Source organism: Candoia aspera, chromosome 3, assembly GCF_035149785.1.
Source record: "Candoia aspera isolate rCanAsp1 chromosome 3, rCanAsp1.hap2, whole genome shotgun sequence".
Taxonomy (NCBI): domain Eukaryota; kingdom Metazoa; phylum Chordata; class Lepidosauria; order Squamata; family Boidae; genus Candoia; species Candoia aspera.
In genome coordinates, this window is record NC_086155.1 from 51,339,333 (window position 1) to 51,361,266 (window position 21,934).

At 38.4% G+C, this 21,934-nt stretch overlaps 1 protein-coding gene across 3 annotated transcripts; it reads left to right on the forward strand.

Annotated features, from left to right (window-relative positions):
• Positions 1 to 519: 519 nt before the first annotated feature.
• NFYA (nuclear transcription factor Y subunit alpha) lies at positions 520 to 20,894 on the forward strand. 3 transcript variants are annotated; one of them, XM_063297641.1, is made up of 10 exons: positions 520 to 651; positions 5,495 to 5,610; positions 6,472 to 6,555; positions 9,339 to 9,485; positions 10,041 to 10,172; positions 10,346 to 10,451; positions 12,974 to 13,140; positions 14,120 to 14,293; positions 15,546 to 15,647; positions 17,742 to 20,894. In XM_063297641.1, the coding sequence occupies exons 2-10, from the start codon at positions 5,536 to 5,538 to the stop codon at positions 17,793 to 17,795; spliced, it is 1,041 nt and encodes a 346-aa protein (XP_063153711.1). In that variant the 5' UTR covers positions 520 to 651; positions 5,495 to 5,535; the 3' UTR covers positions 17,796 to 20,894. The 3 variants fall into 3 exon arrangements, with proteins under 3 accessions (XP_063153711.1, XP_063153712.1, XP_063153713.1); XM_063297642.1 differs by having other exon boundaries at positions 6,475 to 6,555; XM_063297643.1 differs by lacking the exon at positions 6,472 to 6,555.
• The last annotated feature ends 1,040 nt before the right edge of the window (positions 20,895 to 21,934 follow it).

The window sequence follows — 21,934 nt, forward strand, 5'->3', positions numbered from 1 at the left end:
GGGCGGCTGCCCCCCGAGGCGCCTCTACGACAGGACGTCGTTTCCCTTAGCCCGCCCCCGCCCCCGCCCCCGCCCCCCCCTAGGCCAGCAATGGCGAAACAGAAAAAAGAACCACAGTGGCCACCAGCCTACACATATAACGGCAACAACTACAGTTACACCTCCCACTGACTTCTCAGTTCTGTTATGGTAACCCTCTTTGGGAGACCCCCTTAAACAAAAAGCATAAAATGGCAGCCTCCGCATCGAACTTTCTAGGAAGAAACTCTATGGCACCGGCCGAGAGCATTCGTTGCATAAAGAAGAGGGCCGTGAAGTGCTATTGAAAAAAGCTTTTGAAAAAAAATTGTCCCGCACATGCGTAGAAAAGCCATCTCAAGAATAGAAGGGTTGAAAGAGAATAGAAACGGCCCAAACGCACCCGCCAGTTCGAAAGAAGCCAACGCATGCGTGAAGTTTTAAACCAGCGCAAGCATCCGCGGGAGGAACTTTTCTACAGCGCCTGCGCGAGGGCATCCTCGCCTTCTCTTTGTTGGGCTTCGGGGGTTGGGCGCCATTTTGCGCGGTGGCTGAGTGGAGGCGCTGATTGGGTTTCGGGGACCGGTGGCGGAGCCAATCAGAGTGGGACCCGAACCGGGGGAGCAAGGCACGGTGAGTTCGAGCAGCCAATATGGAGCCCCCGAGCGCCGGCCCAAGAGCCGGGATTGGCGGGGCCGAGTGGCCAGTCAGAAGGCCGCGCGCGGGCTAGGGCTGGGCGAGCGCTGGGGCAGCGAGTGGCTGTGGCCCGTTGGCGCCCGGAACCTGCATCGGAGTGGGATGTGTGGCTGACGTGGGAACGGGGAGGTCACTGTTTGGGGCAAACGCGAATAGGGTTAGTTAGTGCCGTCTTGCTCGGCCCGGTCCCCCTAGGGTGGCCGGAGGACCTTCGGAGATGCCTTTCTGCGGCCTTCGCTGGATGAAGGGAATGAGGGAAAGACCGTGGGGCGTCTCCTGCGGTTGCTTCATGGGGCTGCTTTCGGTGGCCTGTGTAAGGGGCTCGCCATCCTGTGTTTGGCGGCCGCTGGCCCTCGAGGTCAGTTCCGCACGCACGCCTTTCAGGGCATGGACTGTAACCGAACACCGCGGGGCTCAGCGCGCTGCGTTTCTCTATCTGCCGCTCTGCCAAATTCATGCCCCTAAAAAATTAGCCTTCGTTCAGGACTGATGTTCTCGCCGAGGAGGCCTCTTCATGGCTGCTTCTTCCCATGCTGACACAAAACAAAGGGTTTCTCCTTACATATCGTGTTACGATTATGCTAAGATAATTGGAATCTGCCTCAGATGAAAGCCACTGCTGGTTGTACCCAGTATAGGCTGCTACACATACTACAAATGTACATTGCATAGGCTGACCCATAACCCAAGAGAGGCGCTTTTCAATGAACAGTGGATTTAAGGCATGTTTTCTTCTCTCATGTTAGAATATGCGTATGGCGATATTCTATTTTTTTGTGAAGTCTTTTTATGTACTTCCTGTAGGAAAAGCCATGTTTCCCTGTTAAATTATTTACTGGCTTTAAACATGTTTCCGTATGTAAAGAGGGATGTCGCATATGGCTTCTCCTTAAATACAATGTTGGGGAATAATAGGTTTGGTTTTTTGTTTTTACTTTGGGTTTCATTAAGTTCTGTGTATATTTATATATTGTATCATTGAACATAAAATATTAGGGTTAGGGTTAGAGTTTGCTTTGTGGTCCTGTCTAGAATTTGCAGAAAGGTAATGGATTGAATTACTGGCTTCTTTAAAAAAAAGTTATCAAAATGCAGGTAAGCTTGAAAATATAGTTAAAATAGAGAAAGGAAGGTGATATTTCAAATGTAAGACACTTTGAGGTACAATAGTTTTCAATTAGCTATCTAATTTGATAAATGTGCACCATTCTGCTAAAAAAAAAGGGTAGAATTTAGTCTCACAATCATATAGCATGCTACTCTCCTCCTTGGCCTCACAACTGAATTCAGAAGGAAGTCAGTCCCATTACTTCTGATTTCAGCTTAGTAGTAGGATTTGATGAAATACTGTGTTTTGAACAAATACATTTGATGAAAAACAATTCCAGTTTCTTGACTAAATTAGTACTGGCAGTCTCCTGCAAAATTAGTCAGGAGAATGTGTGACTATTTGAATGTTGTTTAACTACCTGAGCCATTCTACTCCCACCCCTGCTTGTTTCAACCTACCTTGTGCTTGGCTGTGCTGGAGGAACTTCCAATACTTCAGTCTTCCCCAACCTTGTTTCTCTCCAGATAATCCCATAATTTATAGTCACCATACCTTTACCTAGGAAGGCTGGGAGAGGCAGGCCAACACATTTAGAGCTGTTGAGTAGGAAATTGCACTGTCTGTTGTTAGCTGTTGACAGTTATAAAATCCTGTCCAAGAGGGTATGTTTAAATGTAAACCAAAGTTTCCCACTGAACAGCTTTGGGCTTACCTTGCCTATTGCTGATGTGGGGGTAAAATGAGGAAAGGCCCTGTGTATGTTCCCTTGAGTTCTCAAGAGGATAGGCAAGGTATAAATTTCTTTCTTTCTTTCTTAACCATATTTCTTTACCACCCATCTCATATTACAATGACTGGGCGGTTTACAAACAAAGATAAAAGATTAAAATTATCATTAAAACCATACAATATAAATATAAATGCACATAAATATAAAATGCAAAATATAAAATATAAAGTCCAAAATGGCGAATAAAGATCTCATCATTGGCCCCATTAAGGTGCCAACCACCCCTATGATTGGCTATCCCCCCTCCCACCCCATTTAATAATAAATGCAGTAAGTTCCATAGTAACTTAAATAAATGTATTGCTCCTTGGTAAGTGGGAGGAGAGAACCCCCCCCTCCCTGAACTTCTGGAGACCCAGAACTTTCATCCATCTGCCCCTAATGCCACCACTAATAGTTTCCCTTTCCAAACTCCCAATTTCTGCTTCACAAGGAAACTCATTCTTCATTTCCTCATTTCTGCCACTTTACTAAATTGCAGTTGAGCCCACTTCATATTTACGGTGTTGGATTTCTTGAAAATCTACTGTTTACTGGCATATTATATCTTAGAGATTTTTGCTTGTACCTGTGGGTTTATGTGAACACATAATTGGAAGTAGGGCCTATTGAGCTTGATGTGAGTTACTGTAGTAGAAGCATACATGGGATTGAACTACATAAAAAGTTATCAGCTATAGAACAAAAGCAACTCTAAGAATCACAGGTTAGCTCATGTACACCAGCATCTCTCTTCTCTTACAGTTTCTGGCAGTTAAAATGAACTGTTTTACAAAAGCTGTCCTTATTTGCTATCAAGGAAAGGATTTCTCCTAACAATAGAAAGATGAAAAATTATTCATCCAACAACAAAAAAAAATGTCATTCAGCAAAAATGTGGCTATCTTTACAGTGTAAAAAAAAATGAAATTTAAATAACAAAAATTTAGAACACTTCCAGTAGATTGGAATGCTCTAGTTTAACATTTTACTTTTACTGATTATAACCTGGGCAACAAAAGCCATTGTAAATATATGAGTCTTGCGTTACTTTGAAGATAATGTTCAGGCTTGTCTCAGAAAAAGTTCCCCAAGGTGAATCTGCTACAGCATCTTTATGTAGAGCAGTGGTCCTCAGTATTCCAGGGCCCAAGATCACACTGAATTTTGAGAGAATGCTGATACATTGCTCCTTGATTTGCCACCCTTTTCCCAGATTCAGTTAAAAAGGAACCTCTTGAATTTGTGCATTTTTTATGTGCAGCCACTCCCAAATACCAGCAAATTTCAATTGAAGTCAATATTTATGGAATGCACATTAAAAAGAATAGAACTAGCACCCCCCACGTGAAAAACCTCAAACCTTTATAATTTTTAACCTGGGACATCAAAACAAATGTAAAATAACTCATCTGTATAAGCATAGACCTCTGACGTATAATTGGGTGGTGGTTTTTGAGGAGCCTTATAAAAATAATGGTATATTGATAATATTAGTACTGGAAAGCACTGCTCTGTTATTTTTATGACCTAATCTAGGGCTGGACAATTTGTAACTTAACCTCACCAGTCCCCTTTTTGCAACCCTTGGAGCCACCTCTAACCATGATTGCAAAAAAAAACTGTCAGCAAAGCATTGTGCCATTTTAAGATAGTAAATGTGTGTAAGCTGTAGAGTGAGCCATAAAATAAAGATATGTCAGTTAAACCCTCAGTCTCTCACCTAAACCTAGTCCTGCCCGTATCTGTATGGGCAACTCTCTTTGCAATCTTCAGCCTCCCATTCCAATATTAAATGCAGCCTCAAAAGGTTCTTCATCCCAATTTAGTCCATGAACACTGATACAATCTATAAAATTGTGATGATTTGGGAGGATTCCATATGAAACTAAATTCAAGGGGAACCATTTTGCTGAATCTCTTTTACCTGCATGTGCACTTTATTTTTGCACCCTGCCTGTGTGCACCTTTGCTCTACCCACAATGCTCTTTTTTTTCCCTAATAGCTCCCAATAGGTTCCTTTCCTTGATCATACTGTATTGTCCCAGTCTAGGGGAAAGTTACCTAATGAATTTCCAGTCTTCTGTTGTAGATGGGAAAGAGCCAGTTTGCAGTAATTAACATCAGAACAGCCTTGGCACATGTGTAGCAATTTCACTTCCAGTTTTCTAAAAAACATTGTATCTAACAAGAGCTGAGGTTAGCAAGTAACAAGCTAAACAATACCTGCTGGGGTAAGGCAAACTTGAAGTGTTACATTGGCTAACTTTATCAGAAATGCAATTATATTCTGAATTCTCTGTATTCCTGTAGAGTAGTTTAGACCTAGAGATGTAATATCTGGCTATGATGATGCCCTTTGAAGTTCTTGTTTTACGAAGAATTCTTGCTTCAAATGTTTGGTGCATCATTTTGGAAGTAATTACAAAATTCTCTGCAATAGGGTATTCAATATATTGAAATGAAATGTAAAATGAGATATTGGTTTTTTTTCTAGGATAGTTCTCTATATTTTCATTTTCTTTCTAATTCATATTTTAATTAGCCCCCTGAGGATTTGCTATCCAATTTAAATTTGCTTTACTACTGATAAGCTGTAAGAAGTTATATGAAGAAGAGAATAGGCTGGTATTAAAGGCTGGTACATAACTGCTGATTTTAGGCTTTCTAAACAGGAGTAGACTCACATATACCATAATGCATTGCTCTTCATGAGTGGTTAGTACTGAATTAAGGAAATAAGCAATTGCTTTAACCTTTTTCTTGACATCCCTGATGGTTCTGAAAGGCCCTTGTTGGGTTAAGCCCATAGGTACAATTTTTGTAAATGGGATCTTTGGAAAGGTAGGGAAATTTTATTAAGATGTCCTAACTAGGTGGGTAAGGGGTTGTTTTAGGGTTCCCAGATGAATTGCACTCTCAATCCATGCTGACAGTAATGTTCTGTGTTTTCTTTTAGGTTTCTGATTGAGGATTGGATAAAAATTGACACAGAAAACTATGGAGCAGTACACCACAAACAGCAGTAACTCAACTGAACAGATAGTTGTGCAGGCTGGACAGATACAGCAACAGGTGTGATAGTTACTTGCAATTCAGATTTCAGTACTGTATGTTGGTTCTTAACAGCTTTAAGTGCCAAGAAGAATAGGTACTTCCTTACTGATTGTTAGAGCTATGCAAAATATTTGGTGACCTTTTTTGCTGCATAAGAAGCACCACTCCTTCAAGTGTAAAGGCAATCATGTCCCTCCATATTTCTTTGTATATGTCTACAGAGGACACTTCTGCCAGGATTTCTGCCAAAGTGAACTGCACCTCCATGTGGTTTGCACAGTCCTGCAAGGACACCTATGATCTTTAAACATTAGAACATAATTATTAAAACTCAATGGTCCATCTGTTTCTTGGCCAGCCCTAACACTAATGTAATCAGTCGTTTTCTTTGTGGGAGGTATCTGCATAAAATAACATTTCACTACAGTACTAGTTACAGATCCCCTGGATTAATGTAAATAAGGTTACAGGTGTCATACTATTTTTCTTTGTTATCTTGTCTGTGTTTTCTTAAATTTATGTGTTTTTTTTCCTGAGAGGAATCATAGTGTAAGGGCTATACTGATTTAGGCACAGTGGAATATCAGTGTGTTCAGATTTCTTCTTCCATGTTCAGAGGCCTCAAGTCAGCCATCTGTTTGTTTCTTCTGTGTCCTTATTTAGAGCTTCCAAACTTTGCACCGAGAAAGGGTGTATTTTCCTTCTCTTTGACCGGAGAATAATACACAGATTAAAGGCCACCACATTAGGAATGGACTAGCTAGTTCCTCCTTGTAGGGCCTGTTGTCGTCTCCTGGCAGTTTTAAAAGAAAAAAATCTTGTCTTGAGCTCTTCCTTTCCTCCTGCCAAGTTTCAAGCTCTTCCTGTTCCTGTTCCCAGCAGCAGGGTGGTGTGACTGCTGTCCAGCTGCAGACTGAGGCTCAGGTGGCATCTGCCTCAGGCCAGCAAGTTCAGACCCTCCAGGTAGTGGTGATCTATCTGTTGTTTTTGTGTGAGCACTGCATGAATCACCCCATCACTGCATGTTTGATGCTGTGTTTGTACTGGGGCTTGAAATGGAAACAGAAAAATAGTGGCAGTTTTAATAAAATGTAACATCTCATGTCCCTAGATGGGATGGAATAAGCTTCTCAGCCAATTCTCATGTTGGCTGTGAGTCAAAGGAGTTATAGTTCAGTATGTATGGGTGATAGGTCATTCTAACTGTTGCAGATAACAGTCAAATTAACAAAAATGTTGGAATGGATTATCCAGTTAAAAATGCATGCAGAAAACTGACTTATCTGAATTCTACTACTGCAGATTATAAAAATAGGGATGGTGTGGGGGTTAGATGACTATGGGCTTTCCACCCTTCATAAAGACTTTTTAATAAAGAAGAATATTTTAAAATTATCTATATGAAGGATTGTTTTTCCTTTCACCAATGAGATATTTGCAAAAAAGAATGTTTGTTTGAGAATCCAGTTAATGATTATGTTTTGTACATAAAACAAAAGAATAATATGTTACCTTAAAAATATTAAAATCTTGAGAAAAGAGATTTCAAACTCTGATTTGTGTTCTTGTGAAATGGTAAAAGTCATGTGAACACTCTGTCATTTGTTAAGTAAGGCAAGACTACTTTTACTTTCCGCTTCCCCTGCCCTTTTTAAGTTGTTAGTGTTATAAAGCACATTAACATCCATCTTGTAATATCATCAATGGTATCTTTTTCCTTGCTTTTATTTTTTTGTTTGTTGGTTTCACTAAACTTTTCAAAATAATCAGTACAGGTAGTTCTCCCTTAACAACCATTTGTTTAGTGATGGTTCAGACTTTACAACAACACAAAAAACCCAACTTAAAACTGGTCCATTTGTTTAGTGACGGTTCAGACTAACAAATGGCACTAAAACCCAACTTATGACTGGTCCTCACACTTATGTCACAGCATCCCCACAGTCATGTGATCGCAATTCAGGTGCTTGGCAACTGGTTCGCATTTATGACTGTTGCAGTGTCCCGTGGTCACATGACCACCATATTTTACCTTCCCAGTCAGCTTCCGGCAAGCAAAATCAGTGGGGAACCATGTGAGTTGCTTAATGACCATGTGATTTGCTTAACTGCCGCAAAAATGGTCGTAAAATCGGGTCAGATTCACTTAACGACTGCACAGATTAGTGACCAAAATTCTGGTCACAATTGTGGTCGTTAAGCAAGGACTACTTGTATTTTATTACTATAGATTTTACATTTTGTTCTTTTTTAGCTCTTCTACTTCTTGTTTTGTTAGCCTTTCCTAACCTAGAATTATCTAGAATTAGATTATGGATTTCAATTCTATAATCCCTTTGGTAATTATGAAAGTTAAAATCAAACATTTTGAAAGAGCTTTTATTTAGCCTGGCCTAAGCCCTGTAGAAAGCCTTCCAAAGAAGTTCATCTTCTTTTATAGATGTATTTTAACATTCATGTTCTTCTTGGATTACTCTTTCAATTCTCAAATATGTCTGAATTAGTTACAAGTCCACATATTCATAAAGATGTTTGAGTTTCATGAAATTCAGGAGCCTGTCTTCTAAAGCTGCTACTGCTACTTCTTGGTGCCTCATAGTAATAGGAGGTGATAGAGCTGTGCAACACTTCGGATTCAGTCTTGGGAAAGCACATGGCTGCTTTGACATGTTGCAGACAGGTGATCTGTTTGCTATCCCATGCGCTCCAAAGCATGTTTTTGAGATCAGATTCAAGGTGTTGAACAGACTTAGTAGGCAATACATATTACATGCATATCTCTTGCACTTTTTTTTAGAATCTTGAGAATGGAAACTTCAAGCATGCCCTCGTGATCTTAATGGCATAAATGCCAATTTTTATGTACTTTGCATCTAAAAGATGAAGAAGGAAATTGTTTTGAGTCTCATTCAGATCTCAGAATTTTAAGCATCTGTTTTAACATAAATGCTACCTGGATGAAGTCTCTGTGTAAAATATTTGGAACTCTCTATGTGTAACTAGTGTATGTTTATCACAACTGCTCCAATACATGTCATGACACAAACACTATGTGCACATCAGGCTTTAAAGTGTCCTCTTTATGCAGTTTAAATACTTCTGCTGTCTTGGTAGAACAGCATCCTCAATGAAAAGGTATACAGAGGGGAGAGTGTAAGACTAGTGGTCATCAACAAGGAACAAATGGGAAGGTGATTTTTACTTCTGTTTCACTCTACCCTGTTATTCCCTGTGGTTGATGAACTAAGGAACGTATGCTGAATTGGAGTGGGGGGTATCAATTTCCCAAACTTGTGTATTGCTTTGGGTTTTCTGAGTTGCCCATCAAAGTACAAATAAGATCTGACCCTACTTAGCTTTTTTAAGATCAACCAAGGTCAATGAAATCGTGTCATCTGCTGTGATAATGTAGCCATTAATGATGGCTTATCTCACATTCTATTGGGTTATAATGCAAAGCTGCAACTAAATTCTAAGAAACAAACTTATCAAACTCACCTGTGCCAGCCTGTGATGATGCATGAAATAGTCCCATTGCTGCCACACTTTGGTTGTCCTTGCTATATTTTATCTTTGTCTTTTATTGATTTTATTGTAATTCCTTTGTTTCATTGTTGTGAGCTACCCAGAGTTATGTTGTTGTTATTTTCTGCACAGTTTCTACATAAGAAGGTTTTGATGCCTGAAGCTGAGTACTTATCTGAGCTTGTGTTTCATTGTGGTTCTCTTCTTTTCCCATTCTTTAGGTCCAGGGTCAGCCACTGATGGTACAAGTGAGTGGAGGCCAGCTAATCACATCAACTGGTCAACCAATTATGGTACAGGCTGTACCTGGCAGTCAAGGTCAAACCATTATGCAAGTCCCAGTTTCAGGATCACAAGGACTTCAGCAGGTCAGTATACCCAAATGATGTACAAACTAGTATTATGCAATGCAGTGATTCTATTAAATTGGTTTTCAATCAAATCAATTTTCCAAATTGAATGAAAAACTAAATCATCAGATTAGTTGCTTCAGATTGATTCAACAATTTGAAAAAGCTTTTGTACCATTTTTCCTAATTAATGCTGTTATTACTAGAATTCATAATGAACATCGTACAAGAATGCTCCCCTACTTGATGAAGAAGAGCTATGTTATTATATGTCTGAACACTTATTGCTTAAGAATTTATATTCTTTTGAATTGTGAAAAATGTCTCCTGGGAGTTTAAAAGTTTTTTTTCTCCTATCCCTGCTCTTTAACACTCTTGTGGTAGACAGTGTATATACTGGTGCAGACAGCTGTCCCTTCAGCATTGTTTTATATTTGCTTTTGTTATTCAATACAAATAATTTCTTTTTCCTCCAGTTTTTGTTTGGTTAACAAATCATCTCAGAATAATTAGATAAAGCCATGATTAGGAATAGTAGCTAACAGCAGCTTACTCTATTTTATATTTCCACAGATCCAGTTGGTCCAGCCTAGTCAGATTCAGATTCAAGGTGGGCAAGCTGTACAAGTTCAGGGCCAGCAGGGCCAGACACAGCAAATCATCATCCAGCAGCCACAGACAGCAGTTACTGCTGGCCAAACACAGGTAGCATATTAAAAGGGGGAAGAAATTGGAGAGTGGGTTCAACTAAGGGGAGGAAGGTGAATGGAACATGCAGGAGAATTGGTCTTGGCATAGTGTTTTATATGGAAAAACCCAATACATAATAGTTTTAAGTTGCTCACTGTTTTAATCTCGTGGGATGTTTGCTTTTGCAGACACAGCCACAGATTGCAGTCCAAGGACAGCAGGTAGCTCAGACAGCAGAAGGTCAGACAATTGTCTATCAACCAGTTAATGCTGATGGAACAATTCTTCAACAAGGTAAGAATTCTACATGCTGCAGCCATTTTCTAAATGATATAAACTGTTTCAGAATTACATGCACTCTGTTTTTTTTTTTTTTTTTAAATCTCTGGAACATGAGTGGGTAGCTAATAAGCCCTATGTAGCCCTTGGCAGCCTCCTGTGCTCTCTGCCATGTGCCCTTTAACAAGCATTTTCCTGCTGTATCTGCTCTTCTGGTAGCCTGCCAGTCTCCTGCTTGATGAGCTAATGGGGAGCACTTGAGAGTGCTCCCTTCCCCAAAACACCAGTGTTTTCCTACTGACATCTGATTGGTATACTATTTCCTGATCACCTCAGAGCTGTACTGTTATCTCTCTCCTTCACTTCAGTGTTTTAACAGACATACTTTGGTAGAGGTATGTCTGTATGTACTCCCAGCAGCCTGCTGATCAGATATAGGTGTGCAGGCATGTGAACGTGAGAGAATATTTTTAATCCTACTTTGTCAGAATTGTAGGGTGCTGGTATTATAATATTGGTAGTTATGAGCTTTCTACAGTGATGGATTAATATGGCCATTACTAATGGTGATATGCTATTTGCCATTGTGACAGTGCTTTGGTTTCAGCCCTGAAACCGCTAGTTTCTTGAAAACTGTATTTCTTTTTTGGAATGCCAACTGATCATTCTACAATTCCAGCAAGAACACAAGGATTCAAGGAATCTATGTATGTGCAACTTGGAAATTATAGTCACTTCCTAAACATGCAATATGTACTACAAAATACACATTTTCATGGACTATAGGGATACAGGTGGTTGGTTTTTGTTTTTATTTTTTAAATACAATTTAGAAGTATTTACTGTATTGTTGAAAAATTACTTGCTGTAGAGATTGGAGACAAGGTTACACTCAGCAAGGATAAATATAGGACCCTTTGGCACTATTATATATGCAGTGCATCCCTGAAATACAGTATTTTAAAGTGTGTTAAAATGTATCAAAATCATTCTGTGGCAAGTAAGTAATTACAAGATTCATTCATATTTTGTGAGGTGTTATACAGAAGCTTTGTAACACTCCTCATTGATCTTTGGGAGGTGCTGCTCAGCTTTTATCTTTCCCACAACTTCCAAATTACATGTGGCATGGTTTATTATTTATTTTTACTGATCTTGCATGCCAACATGTTTCATTGAGACTCCTAGCAACTCCCTGGCAACCAACATAAATACACAATGAGCCCTCCACAGTAAACCAAGTAAAATTAAATCAAAACCTCCACATCAGAACATAAACAAGTTAATTAACATCATTCCTAAAAATATAACTAAAGCCTTCATACCACAGCTAAAGAAGTAGTGTTTCCTATTGACCATCAAAAGCTCTTTGGAAGAGCTCCATCTTTGTCAACTTCTAGAAAGTGATCAGCAGCAGAGCAACATTAATATCTGAGGAGGTGCTGTTCTGCAATGCTAAAGTAAATGTATCCAGTTGCCAAGATTTCTGTAATCTAGCTCCCCCTTTTTTCCCCTTTCTATAAATCTGGTTAATAAGGCTATGTGAATCTAGCTGTCTTGATTGCAAGTGGCTACTTGGGGCGTGACATTAATCTTGACAATTGGATATATTTACTTTAGCACCCTATTTAGCTTTAATTTTGTTAGTGTAAGATTCCTTGATCCTTTCATTAACTGCTTGTTGATGCAGTGGGGAGGTAGCTACCCATTTTTCTGATTAAAGGAAGAGTACAAATGTTCCACTTGTAATATTTTGCAAACTGCATCACTTTCTCAGACTATAAGAAGTCCATTACATCTGCTTTGTTTCATTGAATTAGAACTCAGGTCCCTTTTATGGTTTCTGGATGGAAATTGTTCTTCAGATTCATGTCTGTGAAATTGCTTTAAAATATGCATGAATGAAATGCAGCATCTGCCAGTGCAGCATCTGTGCAATCCTGGATAAAGATGTTTCTGTTTTAACAGATTGCCAACAGATGCTGCATTTGCATTTCACCTCAAAGGACTTCTTTGGAACCAAATCTTATGCCAGCCTTAATTATGCCAGAAGCTAACGTGTAATATGTATTTTCTGTTACTTATGGGAAAGATACTAAAATGACAGATATCTCTGTTCCCAGATACTCAGAAATACATTGCCATAGAACTGGAAGGTCCTTTAGCACTTCTTATCTACAGCACTCAATAAACCTATGCTCTGTGAATTTATTTAAGCCTATATGAAGCTTAGGGGACATTATTATATCTTTGTGGGAATGATGCCCATTATAGTTCAGTTAGCAACAAATGAAAAGTAAGTTATCCCTTGTATACTAGCATTTATTGCCTTAACAGTAAGCCATTTAGCATGAATCTTACATTTCATGCTGATTTAGCTCTGTCTAGAAATACCTGCTGAACTCACATGTGGATGGTTCAATTCAGATCTCTGCAAAAATCAGAATGAGAGAATAACATTTGAAATGGGACTAAATTTGTTCCCTCATTTTTTGTTTGTTTGTTTTCTGTTTGTTTGTTTATGTGTTCTGTTAAAGTTACAGTCCCTGTTACAAGCATGATCACCATCCCAGCAGCCAGTTTGGCTGGAGCACAGATAGTTCAGACTGGAGCCAACACCAATACAACTAGCAGTGGACAAGGGACAGTAACAGTGACTCTGCCTGTTGCTGGAAATGTGGTTAATTCCGGTGGAATGGTCATGGTGTGTATTGCATTCTACTCCCCCTTCTCTTACTGGGTTTTATGTATGTCACAAGTGGGCAAACTGTGGGGCCTCCAAGAACATTGTCTATTTTTTCTCATGGCTCTTCTTTCAGTAAACTTGCTTACAATCACTAATTTTCTTCAACCTTAGCAGCAGGAGAAGGAAACAAAAAAATGTACAACAGGATCATTGGACAGGAGAGTACCGTATATACTGGCATATAAGCCCATCTGAGATAAGCCGACCTTCAAATTCTTAACCAAAATACCATGAAAAATGCACTACCCACAGATAAGCCAACCCACATTTTTCATGGTATTTTGGTTAAAAATTCATGGGCCTGCTTATCCATAGATGGGCTTATCTGCGAGTATATACTGGAAATATGAGTACTTTAAAAAAGTATTACCATATATACTCGTGGATAATCCTATCCATGGATAAACCAAATCTGATTTTTTTAGGTGCATTTTGGCTTATCCATGAGTATATACAGTAAGGAGATTTCCCTTGACCCCAGTGATGGAATGTTTTATGGGTATGTGTGGTATGCCTGAATGAGTGCTTTTGAATGATTGCAAGCCCCTTCCCAGAAACATACATGACCCACAGGACCAAAAAGGTTGCCAGCCTGATTTATAGACTAGATAATTCTTTTTTTTTTTTTTTTTTTTAGTTTGATATCCCTTTACTTTATTTTCTTTTTAAAGAAATTTGCTTTGATCTTTGATTTGTTGTGACACATATTTGGAATATAATTGATATAATAGAAGTATTCAAGCTACAGGATGCTTTTATATTAATTTCTAGGAGATTTGAAGAAATGCAGAATTTCAAGAATATTTTTCAGGGAATGGTTTGAATTCTGAATTCTAAGAATCCGATGCATTCGTTTCCCACTCCTGCCTGGTCTTTCTGTGCCTCTTTGGCGAGATAGCAGTTCATTTAATCAGTGCACTTCCCTGCTTTGATGTAGATGGTCCCGGGTGCTGGATCAGTGCCAGCAATCCAAAGGATACCTTTGCCTGGGGCTGAGATGCTGGAGGAAGAGCCCCTGTATGTGAATGCGAAACAGTATCACCGGATTCTGAAGAGAAGGCAAGCAAGAGCCAAGCTGGAAGCAGAAGGGAAAATACCTAAAGAGAGGCGGGTGAGATTATAATGATCAGTTACTATTATCATTCTTGAGATCCGTAAGTTAAATAGCAGCTCCCCATCATTGTGGTTGCTCAGTAAAAGTTCCCCACATCCATTTGTAGGATTCTTTTCCCGTTCATTATAATGAATCATAGTGGATTCAAAGGATATCATAAGTATAAATTGATGCCTTTTTGTTCAGTGGGTTACTCCTGGGCTACACTTGTACAAATAAATTACTGGTCTTCAAGGTCTTTCTTGGCAGTTCATTAGAAATAGATTGTCTATGTTTTTTAGTCGCAGAAGTGACACACTCTTTACAACTCAGTGACACACACTTAAATGAGTTAAACTAAATTTTAGTTGAAAATTGCAGAAAAAGTTCTTAGTTATCATAAAAGGATGTGGGAAGATGAATATAATTGTACATGTGCAATACAGTGCATTTACATGAGCAATACAATGTATTCTGTTAATACTAATGCCTTGTTTAGAACAGTGGTACAAATTTTGGTTAAGAAATATAGATTGACAATTCAATAAATGAGCAAGTTGTAGAAATGGATTGGTTGTCCTGCAGAAAGAAGTTAGCCGTCTCTGCAACTTTAATCCTATGAGCTAACATGGAGGCTTGGTTATTTTGTAAGGTTATTACATAAAACAAAGTGAATCCATGAATAAAGAGAGATGTATTCTGAACACTTAAGGTATAATGCTCAAAAGTATTAACCATAGAACAGTTCAGTTTCAATAAACCATTTTCCATATGATTTGTACTCCTTCCATTCTCTTTTTTTCTCCTCTCATCTTTCTAGACAAACAAATAACTTGCCCACAAATATCATTCGTTCCTCTTTTCTGAAACTTACTGACTTGCAACCTTCCCTGCTGGCTTCCCCATTGACTTTTTTGTGAGAAGCTGGTAGGGAAGGTTGCAAATGGCAATCACATGACTGGGACAGTGCAACTGGTCGTAAGTGCGAGCTGGTTGCCAAGCGTTCAAATTTTGTTCACATGACTACGGGGGTGCTGCAACAGCTGGAACTTTGAGGGCCATTCATAAGTCCCTTTGTTCAGTGCTGTCGTAACTTCAAACAGTCACTGAACAAATTGTCGTAACACGAGGACTACCTGTATTCTAGCCTTTTCTCTGAGGTTTTTTGTACCTAGTCTCTTCTTAATGAAGGTGGATGGATGGATGTTTGGTGTGCTAGCATTATATAAGGTGTGCTTTCATCTCTACAATTTTGTAATTGTATATACAGAAATATCTTCATGAGTCCCGACACCGACATGCAATGGCAAGGAAGCGAGGAGAAGGTGGACGCTTCTTTTCTCCAAAAGAAAAAGATAGTCCCCATATGCAGGTAAATGAATATTTATTTGCTTGCTTGCTTGCTTTACTTATTTTACTGACTTATTTACTTATTTTACTGACTTATTTACTTACTTACTTAAGTGGGCCTTCATGGATAGGTGCTCCCAATTTACCACTTAAGATCAGCCAGAAATAAATTCAGAGTTCTTGGTATTTTTTTTCTCACTTTACAAAGCATGCAAATTTGAATCACCTGACATTTTCACCTAGCTCAGTTATTATGAGTTACAAAAAACTATGGAAAATGTAAGTAATATACCTGAGAAAACAGTCATCTCCAGGTAAAAGCTGGATTAGAGATAGTCAGTGTCTCAACTTCAAAAGTTAAACTTTCTGGAAAATACCCTTTGTGATGGTTGCTGTTTGCCACATAACCATTAAAATGAGTGTGTTTGTGTATGTATGTGTGTGTGTGTGTGTGTGTGTGTGTGTATATACACACACACACACATATACATATACATATATATATTTGGTACACTTTAATTTTCTTATATATGTTTAAATTCTTAAATAAAAATAAAGTTTGCATTGTTAGTGCATTATTGTAGGGGTAATTTCAAAAGCAGTACCATCAGGCATTTTGCAACTGGTTTTGACAGAAATCATCCTTAACTGTAAGGGTGACCTGATTTGCTTTGCTTTATAGAATAGCTTAAAAATTTAAGGTTCTGTTATTCACAGTGTGATCCTGCTAATTACATTAGGAATCATAAACACTATTTGTTTCTGAACTTTGAGTAGTTGTATGAACTTAAAACATCAGTGACAGGCATGCAAAATAGGTTTTGTTTCATGCCTGAAGCAAATATATTGTGGTTCAGGGATTTGGCTGAACCATTTTTGGTAGGTTACAGTCTGGGCAATCCCAGAACAAATCTGGAGGGATGTTATAGGGTGAGGAGGGCAATACATCTCACCGCTGTCTCTTCTTCTCCTTTGTATGGCTTACATGCTAGTCTGTTCTCCCCATAGCCCATGACTTCAAGGGGCGCATGTTCAAAAGCGGCTGTTCCATGCACAGGACATTTTGCCCCCTGCTCATTGGATTTAAGTCAGTTAAGTAGGCTTAGGTGCTTCTGAGGATTGGGTTCTACAGTTAGCAGCATCTGCAGTGGTCTGTCATTCTCTGAAATAATTTTCATATTGTATCTTATGATCTAGAAAGATTGTGGTACTTCAGATCACGCTCATTCATAACAGAGATTGCAGTTCCAGAAGATCCAGTTCTAGTTATTTTGTATTTGATACTGAGGCAAAATAAATATTGCATTTCCCATTTTGCTTGAAAAGCTGTTTTTCTTTATATTTTCAGAATAGCAAACAAGCAATGCCATATTTTTTTTTTTTGAGAAATAGAACCATCAGTTTAAACAAGTACCCTTAAAATAAGCCAGTCCTTCAGTCTGACACCATAGCTTCCTTAGTGGGTTCTCTGCAAAACACTGATACAGCTTCTTTCCCACATTTCATTATTCCAGAGCAAAGTAGAATTGTCTACTGGAAGATGCTGCTTTGTGTGCAGGAATCAAAAATACGAACCTCCCCTTAGAATGACAGGGCTGGAGACATTGCAGCTAGTTGAACAAGTGAATTGCAGCGGTGTGCCACCCCTGTGTAGAATATTATTGTTTATATAAACAGCAAAGAATATCAAGGGAAAATCTATGGGGAGCAGAATCTATCCTGGGGAGTTGAGGGCAAATGCTGCCTCTCTCCTGCCAACTGGCCATCCCTTAAACATACTGTATCCTACCTTGCTAGATGTTGAAAAATATGTTTGTCTGTCTGTCTGTCTATATATCCATCCATCCATCCATCCATCTATCTGATTTAGTCACCAGCCATCTCACTCAGAGGGTGATTTCAAACTGTCCAAATAGTAAGCTAAGATCTAGCTGGGTCAGTGTGAGTACCACATTCCAAGTAGGATCCTTCTCTAGATAGTGGTCCCTGAGGCAAGTTTCTGTCACTTCTGGTTTGTACTGTAGCAACATAATGTCTTCCTTTAAATAGCATGTGGCTCTTGCTTGTGTTTAGATACTATGCAGTAGATAATAGAGCCTTTTTTTCCCCTGTACAGGATCCTGGCCAGGCAAACGAAGAAGCTATGACACAGATGATTAGAGTATCCTAACAACCAACTAAATAACAAAACATCTGGACAAATACCTTGTGTCTCTGCAATTGTTCCCTCTCCTTCCTGTCAAATCAACTTCTGAATGGGAAAATTTGCTATATGCACAACCTTGTTCTTTTTCAGAACAAATACTACACTCGCAGTGAGTGATTTGTTTTAGGCTTTTAAATGCAATGGACTCGATCAACTGAAATACTAATGGACTGTCCATTCACCCTCCTCAGACCAGGGATTGAAAAGTCTGGTTCAAGGGCCTCTAACATTCTTGGCAGGACAATGGCCCAGCTTGAAATTGCCACTGCCTTAGCAATAATTGACTTGTTGACATAGGACAGCTATACCGTTTGGAAACCATGGGATTTGAACCACGCAGAAATACTAATGTTTGGAACAGCCAGAGCTGACATGTTTTGTTTTCTCAGTGTGATTTTCTGGTCTCTCACGGACTCAGCTTTTTATTAGGATTGTTATTACTTTCCGGCAGCATAACTTTCTATTGTTGAAGCATAATCTCTCATAAAATCTTGACAAGATGCTGAAAGTTTTCCTTGAAATACAGCCCACCATGTATGCATCTGGGACAAAATTAATCTCTTCTCTCAAAAGTATTAGGAAAGTTAGTTGTAAAGCCTTAGGAAATGTAAGCTTATTCCAGTGGCTAGAGAGATTGCATACTTGCACAGGGAATGGCCATGGGGCGGAGGGGGGTGCAAGGAGTGGGCTGATTTTGTGACTAGCAAAGTGTTTTGTTTTATAGTTGAATTGTGCTTTTGACAGTTAAAGCTCACTAACTTGCTCTCCTAGAAACTGGGTGTGCAGGCTGTGGTTGTCTCCAGTTATGCAAACTAGTCCTCTGCCTGGATCCATTGATTTTCTGTGATCAAAGGATTAGATGCAGTACTGAATTGTGAACATCAGTCAGTTTGTAAGGACCATATCATTCCTCTAACCAAACCATAACTCTTTATATCCTGTTGAAGTTCAGGCTGTTTTGGATATGAGAATATGAACTGTCCTTTCCAATTTTATATATAATGCACTTCGTAAATCTAGCATTTAATTCAGAATCCATTATTTCCTGTTTGAAGAGCTTTTTCTTCCCCTTGGTCCTGTCCATAAAAGGTTTATGATTCATCCTTATGCAAAAAAGGCAAAACCATATTTGTTTTTTGCAATCTCACTTGATCATTCAGACTTTGGCATCAGATCTGAGATTCATTCTGTCAAGTATTGCCTTGTTTCCTTTGTATATCTTTCATTACTAAATGCATTTCATTGGTAAATGCCAAGAGGTCTGCTTTTGTATGTTCATAGGCTTCTCTTCAGCCCTTCAGCTGCTCAGCAAAACTGAGAATGGAGGAGTATTGGAGCAGGTCTGTTATGGAAAACAGAGCAGTGAGTTTCACACAAGTGCTGCATATAAAAAGTGGTCTGGAAGTTGACTATTACATTTTTAAAGGGGGTCTTGCAGTTTTGAAAGAAGTGGTTCTTTACCGGAGAAAGTAGACATTGGTCCTCACTTAATCTTGTTATGGCTTGGAGAAGTCTGCCTTCACAAAATTCCTTTTTTATTACTTGAAATAGAAAACAGTTCAGGAGGGATGAAGAGAGAATGTATACATGCAAATTATTGCTAAGTGAAAAATTCAAACAACTGACATTTACAAGTGATGCAAACCTTTGGAATTAGTCTTACCAAAGTTCAACTGGAAGTTGGGTGTGGACCGAATTTTATGCAGTTGCTGTTCACATGGAGTTCAGTTCTCTAACTTAAGCTTTTGGCAGCAAAGAGATTTGTTTCATTTGGTATCTGTAAAGTCCTGTTTAAGCCTGCATTGTAGGTTGTACATTTATAAATGTGTTCGTTTTATTCAGTCATTCTGTTCTTCAGCTGGCTGCTTCAGCATGTAGCATTTCTCTTCACTGATTTAAATAATAAATATTTGATTCGGATTTAAGTGATGGTATTAGTGAAGGAACAATGAATACTTTGTAGGTGGGAATGGATTTTCTTTTCTACCTTTGCTGTATATTGGCCTTCCTATGCCTTGTGCCCTCCAGATGTGTTGGGTCCACAGCTCCCACAGTTCCAATTGACAATTCCCGAAGGCTATGTTTTTTGGGAATTCTTGGGATTCTGGTCCCAAAATATCTGTAGGACATCAAGTTTGGGGAGGTTGCTGTAAATATTAAAAGCACTGATGCATTCTGAAATAATGCTGAGTGAGGGGAAGATTCTGTATAGTTTGGGTTAGAGATTTTTCTCCCCATAAATTCCTCTTTTCAGCTGTCATTTTATTACTGCATATTGGGGTATTAAGAGAATCAAGGTTCTCCTAATTCTTACATATATTTAAAATATAACAATACATTTGCAACTTAAAACTATTTAGCCATTACAACCTTTCCATTTATTGAAAAATACAAACATAATTGGTCTTTGTGATATCTGTATGTAGATGATGCAGAAACCTATTTAATTTTTGGTCTTTAGAAAATTCCTATAGTTAGTTTTTTTCTGTAATGGTGTAAATTACCTGATAGAATCTATTATTCCAATGGCTTAGATTTCATGTGCATAAAACAAATTTATTTCAAACTATTTTTTAATCTTGGGAATCTCAAACTACAAGATGATGCAAAATGTTTTGTTCTCAAGTAAAATTTAAAGTAGAAGTAATACCAAATATAAATTTTTAATTAGAAGAGAAAAGTCAGACCATGAAATGCTTAATTGGGAGTAGATTTAAGGATAAAGCTGTAGTGGGTTTGCGGAAGGTGTGAATTTCTTCTTTTGAATTAGAAAGCACTGGAACATTGAGCCTATATAAAGTGGCTTGATACTTAGGGGTGGAATAGTAACCCCCAATTGATGCTTTTTCCAATATTTTGCATGTAAAAATCTTTTTTTCTTTTTCTTATTTTGGTTGTGAATGGAGCTGGGGCATTGATATTTGTGAAATTGTACGGCAAAGTTTGTATATAGTTCAAAAGTTTATAATTTTTTACTCTGCATTTTGAAGTGTATTTTGTCTTTAATAGATACAACTGTAAGTACTGTGTACACTATTAAACCAATAAAATGTTTATAAAATACGCTGTTGACTAGCTTTCATTGCAGTCACACTTTATTTGGAATTACAGTTCCAAATAGCTGGAAAGATCCTTTAAAAGTTGAAGTTAGAGAAACATTTTCTCAGCAGCAAACTTTAAAAGCCCTTATCTTCACTGCATTAAGTCTGATGCAAACTGATGTGTGCTGCCCTAATTAGTTACCTTCTTACCTGGATTAAGGAACTGCCTTGCATTTTACTAGATCACAGTAACTGCTGATTCAATCCCTTGTTCCATAAACTTTCCATACTGAAATTTAAGTTACAATTGGCTTTGGCTTTAAAGAGAAGTTACAATTTTCTTCCATTTTGAATTGACTTCATGGAAATTTGCACAAATTAATCTGGAACCATTACTGTATGTTTTGGACATAGGAAAATTATCAAAAATCTACGAGCCTGCTAAAGTTGAGACATGGATTGGACATTTCTTAATCTTACCCACAGTTACAGATAGTTAAGATGACAACATCTGAACACTTACCTATTTTGAAAGACTTTGACATAGAAAAATGGTTGTCTCAGGCTTTGACACTTGTTTTGAACTGTAACATACTCAGAGGAGAGAATAATGGCTTTGTCTGTTTAAAGCACATGTATATGAAAACTTGAATTGATTGGGATTTGTCAATAGTTCTTCTGTTAGTATAGTTTCTGCTACTTTCAGCAACCTGTTAACTGAACTAGTCTTTACCTGTGTCTTTAACTACTTGAAAAATGCTGCAATTGTGAGGGTATAATCATTTTATAGAATATTGCAACCTGGCCTAATGTATCTCAAAAACCAATGTAAACTACAGGCTTTTTAAAAAAACATGTAAAAAGTATTGCTGGATTTCAGAATTTTAAAAAGTTTGGTTTTGGAGTGAAGAGTTTGTCCATGGTTCAGCTTGGTCGCACTCAGTATCTGTAAGAAGTCACAGCAACGTCAAAATGATGGCACATATATTATGACGTTACCATGCAAATGGTGCAGTTCTGTACTAATGTCATGAAATCTGACATGGGTACATAAGTTGCATC

Bases quoted from the DNA above. Each gene is read 5' to 3' on its own strand.
- NFYA (XM_063297641.1), top strand. From the start codon at position 5,536: ATGGAGCAGTACACCACAAACAGCAGTAACTCAACTGAACAGATAGTT. The intron at 9,486-10,040 runs GTCAGTATACCC...ATATTTCCACAG, and splicing joins GATCACAAGGACTTCAGCAG to ATCCAGTTGGTCCAGCCTAG. The intron at 10,452-12,973 runs GTAAGAATTCTA...GTTCTGTTAAAG, and splicing joins TGGAACAATTCTTCAACAAG to TTACAGTCCCTGTTACAAGC.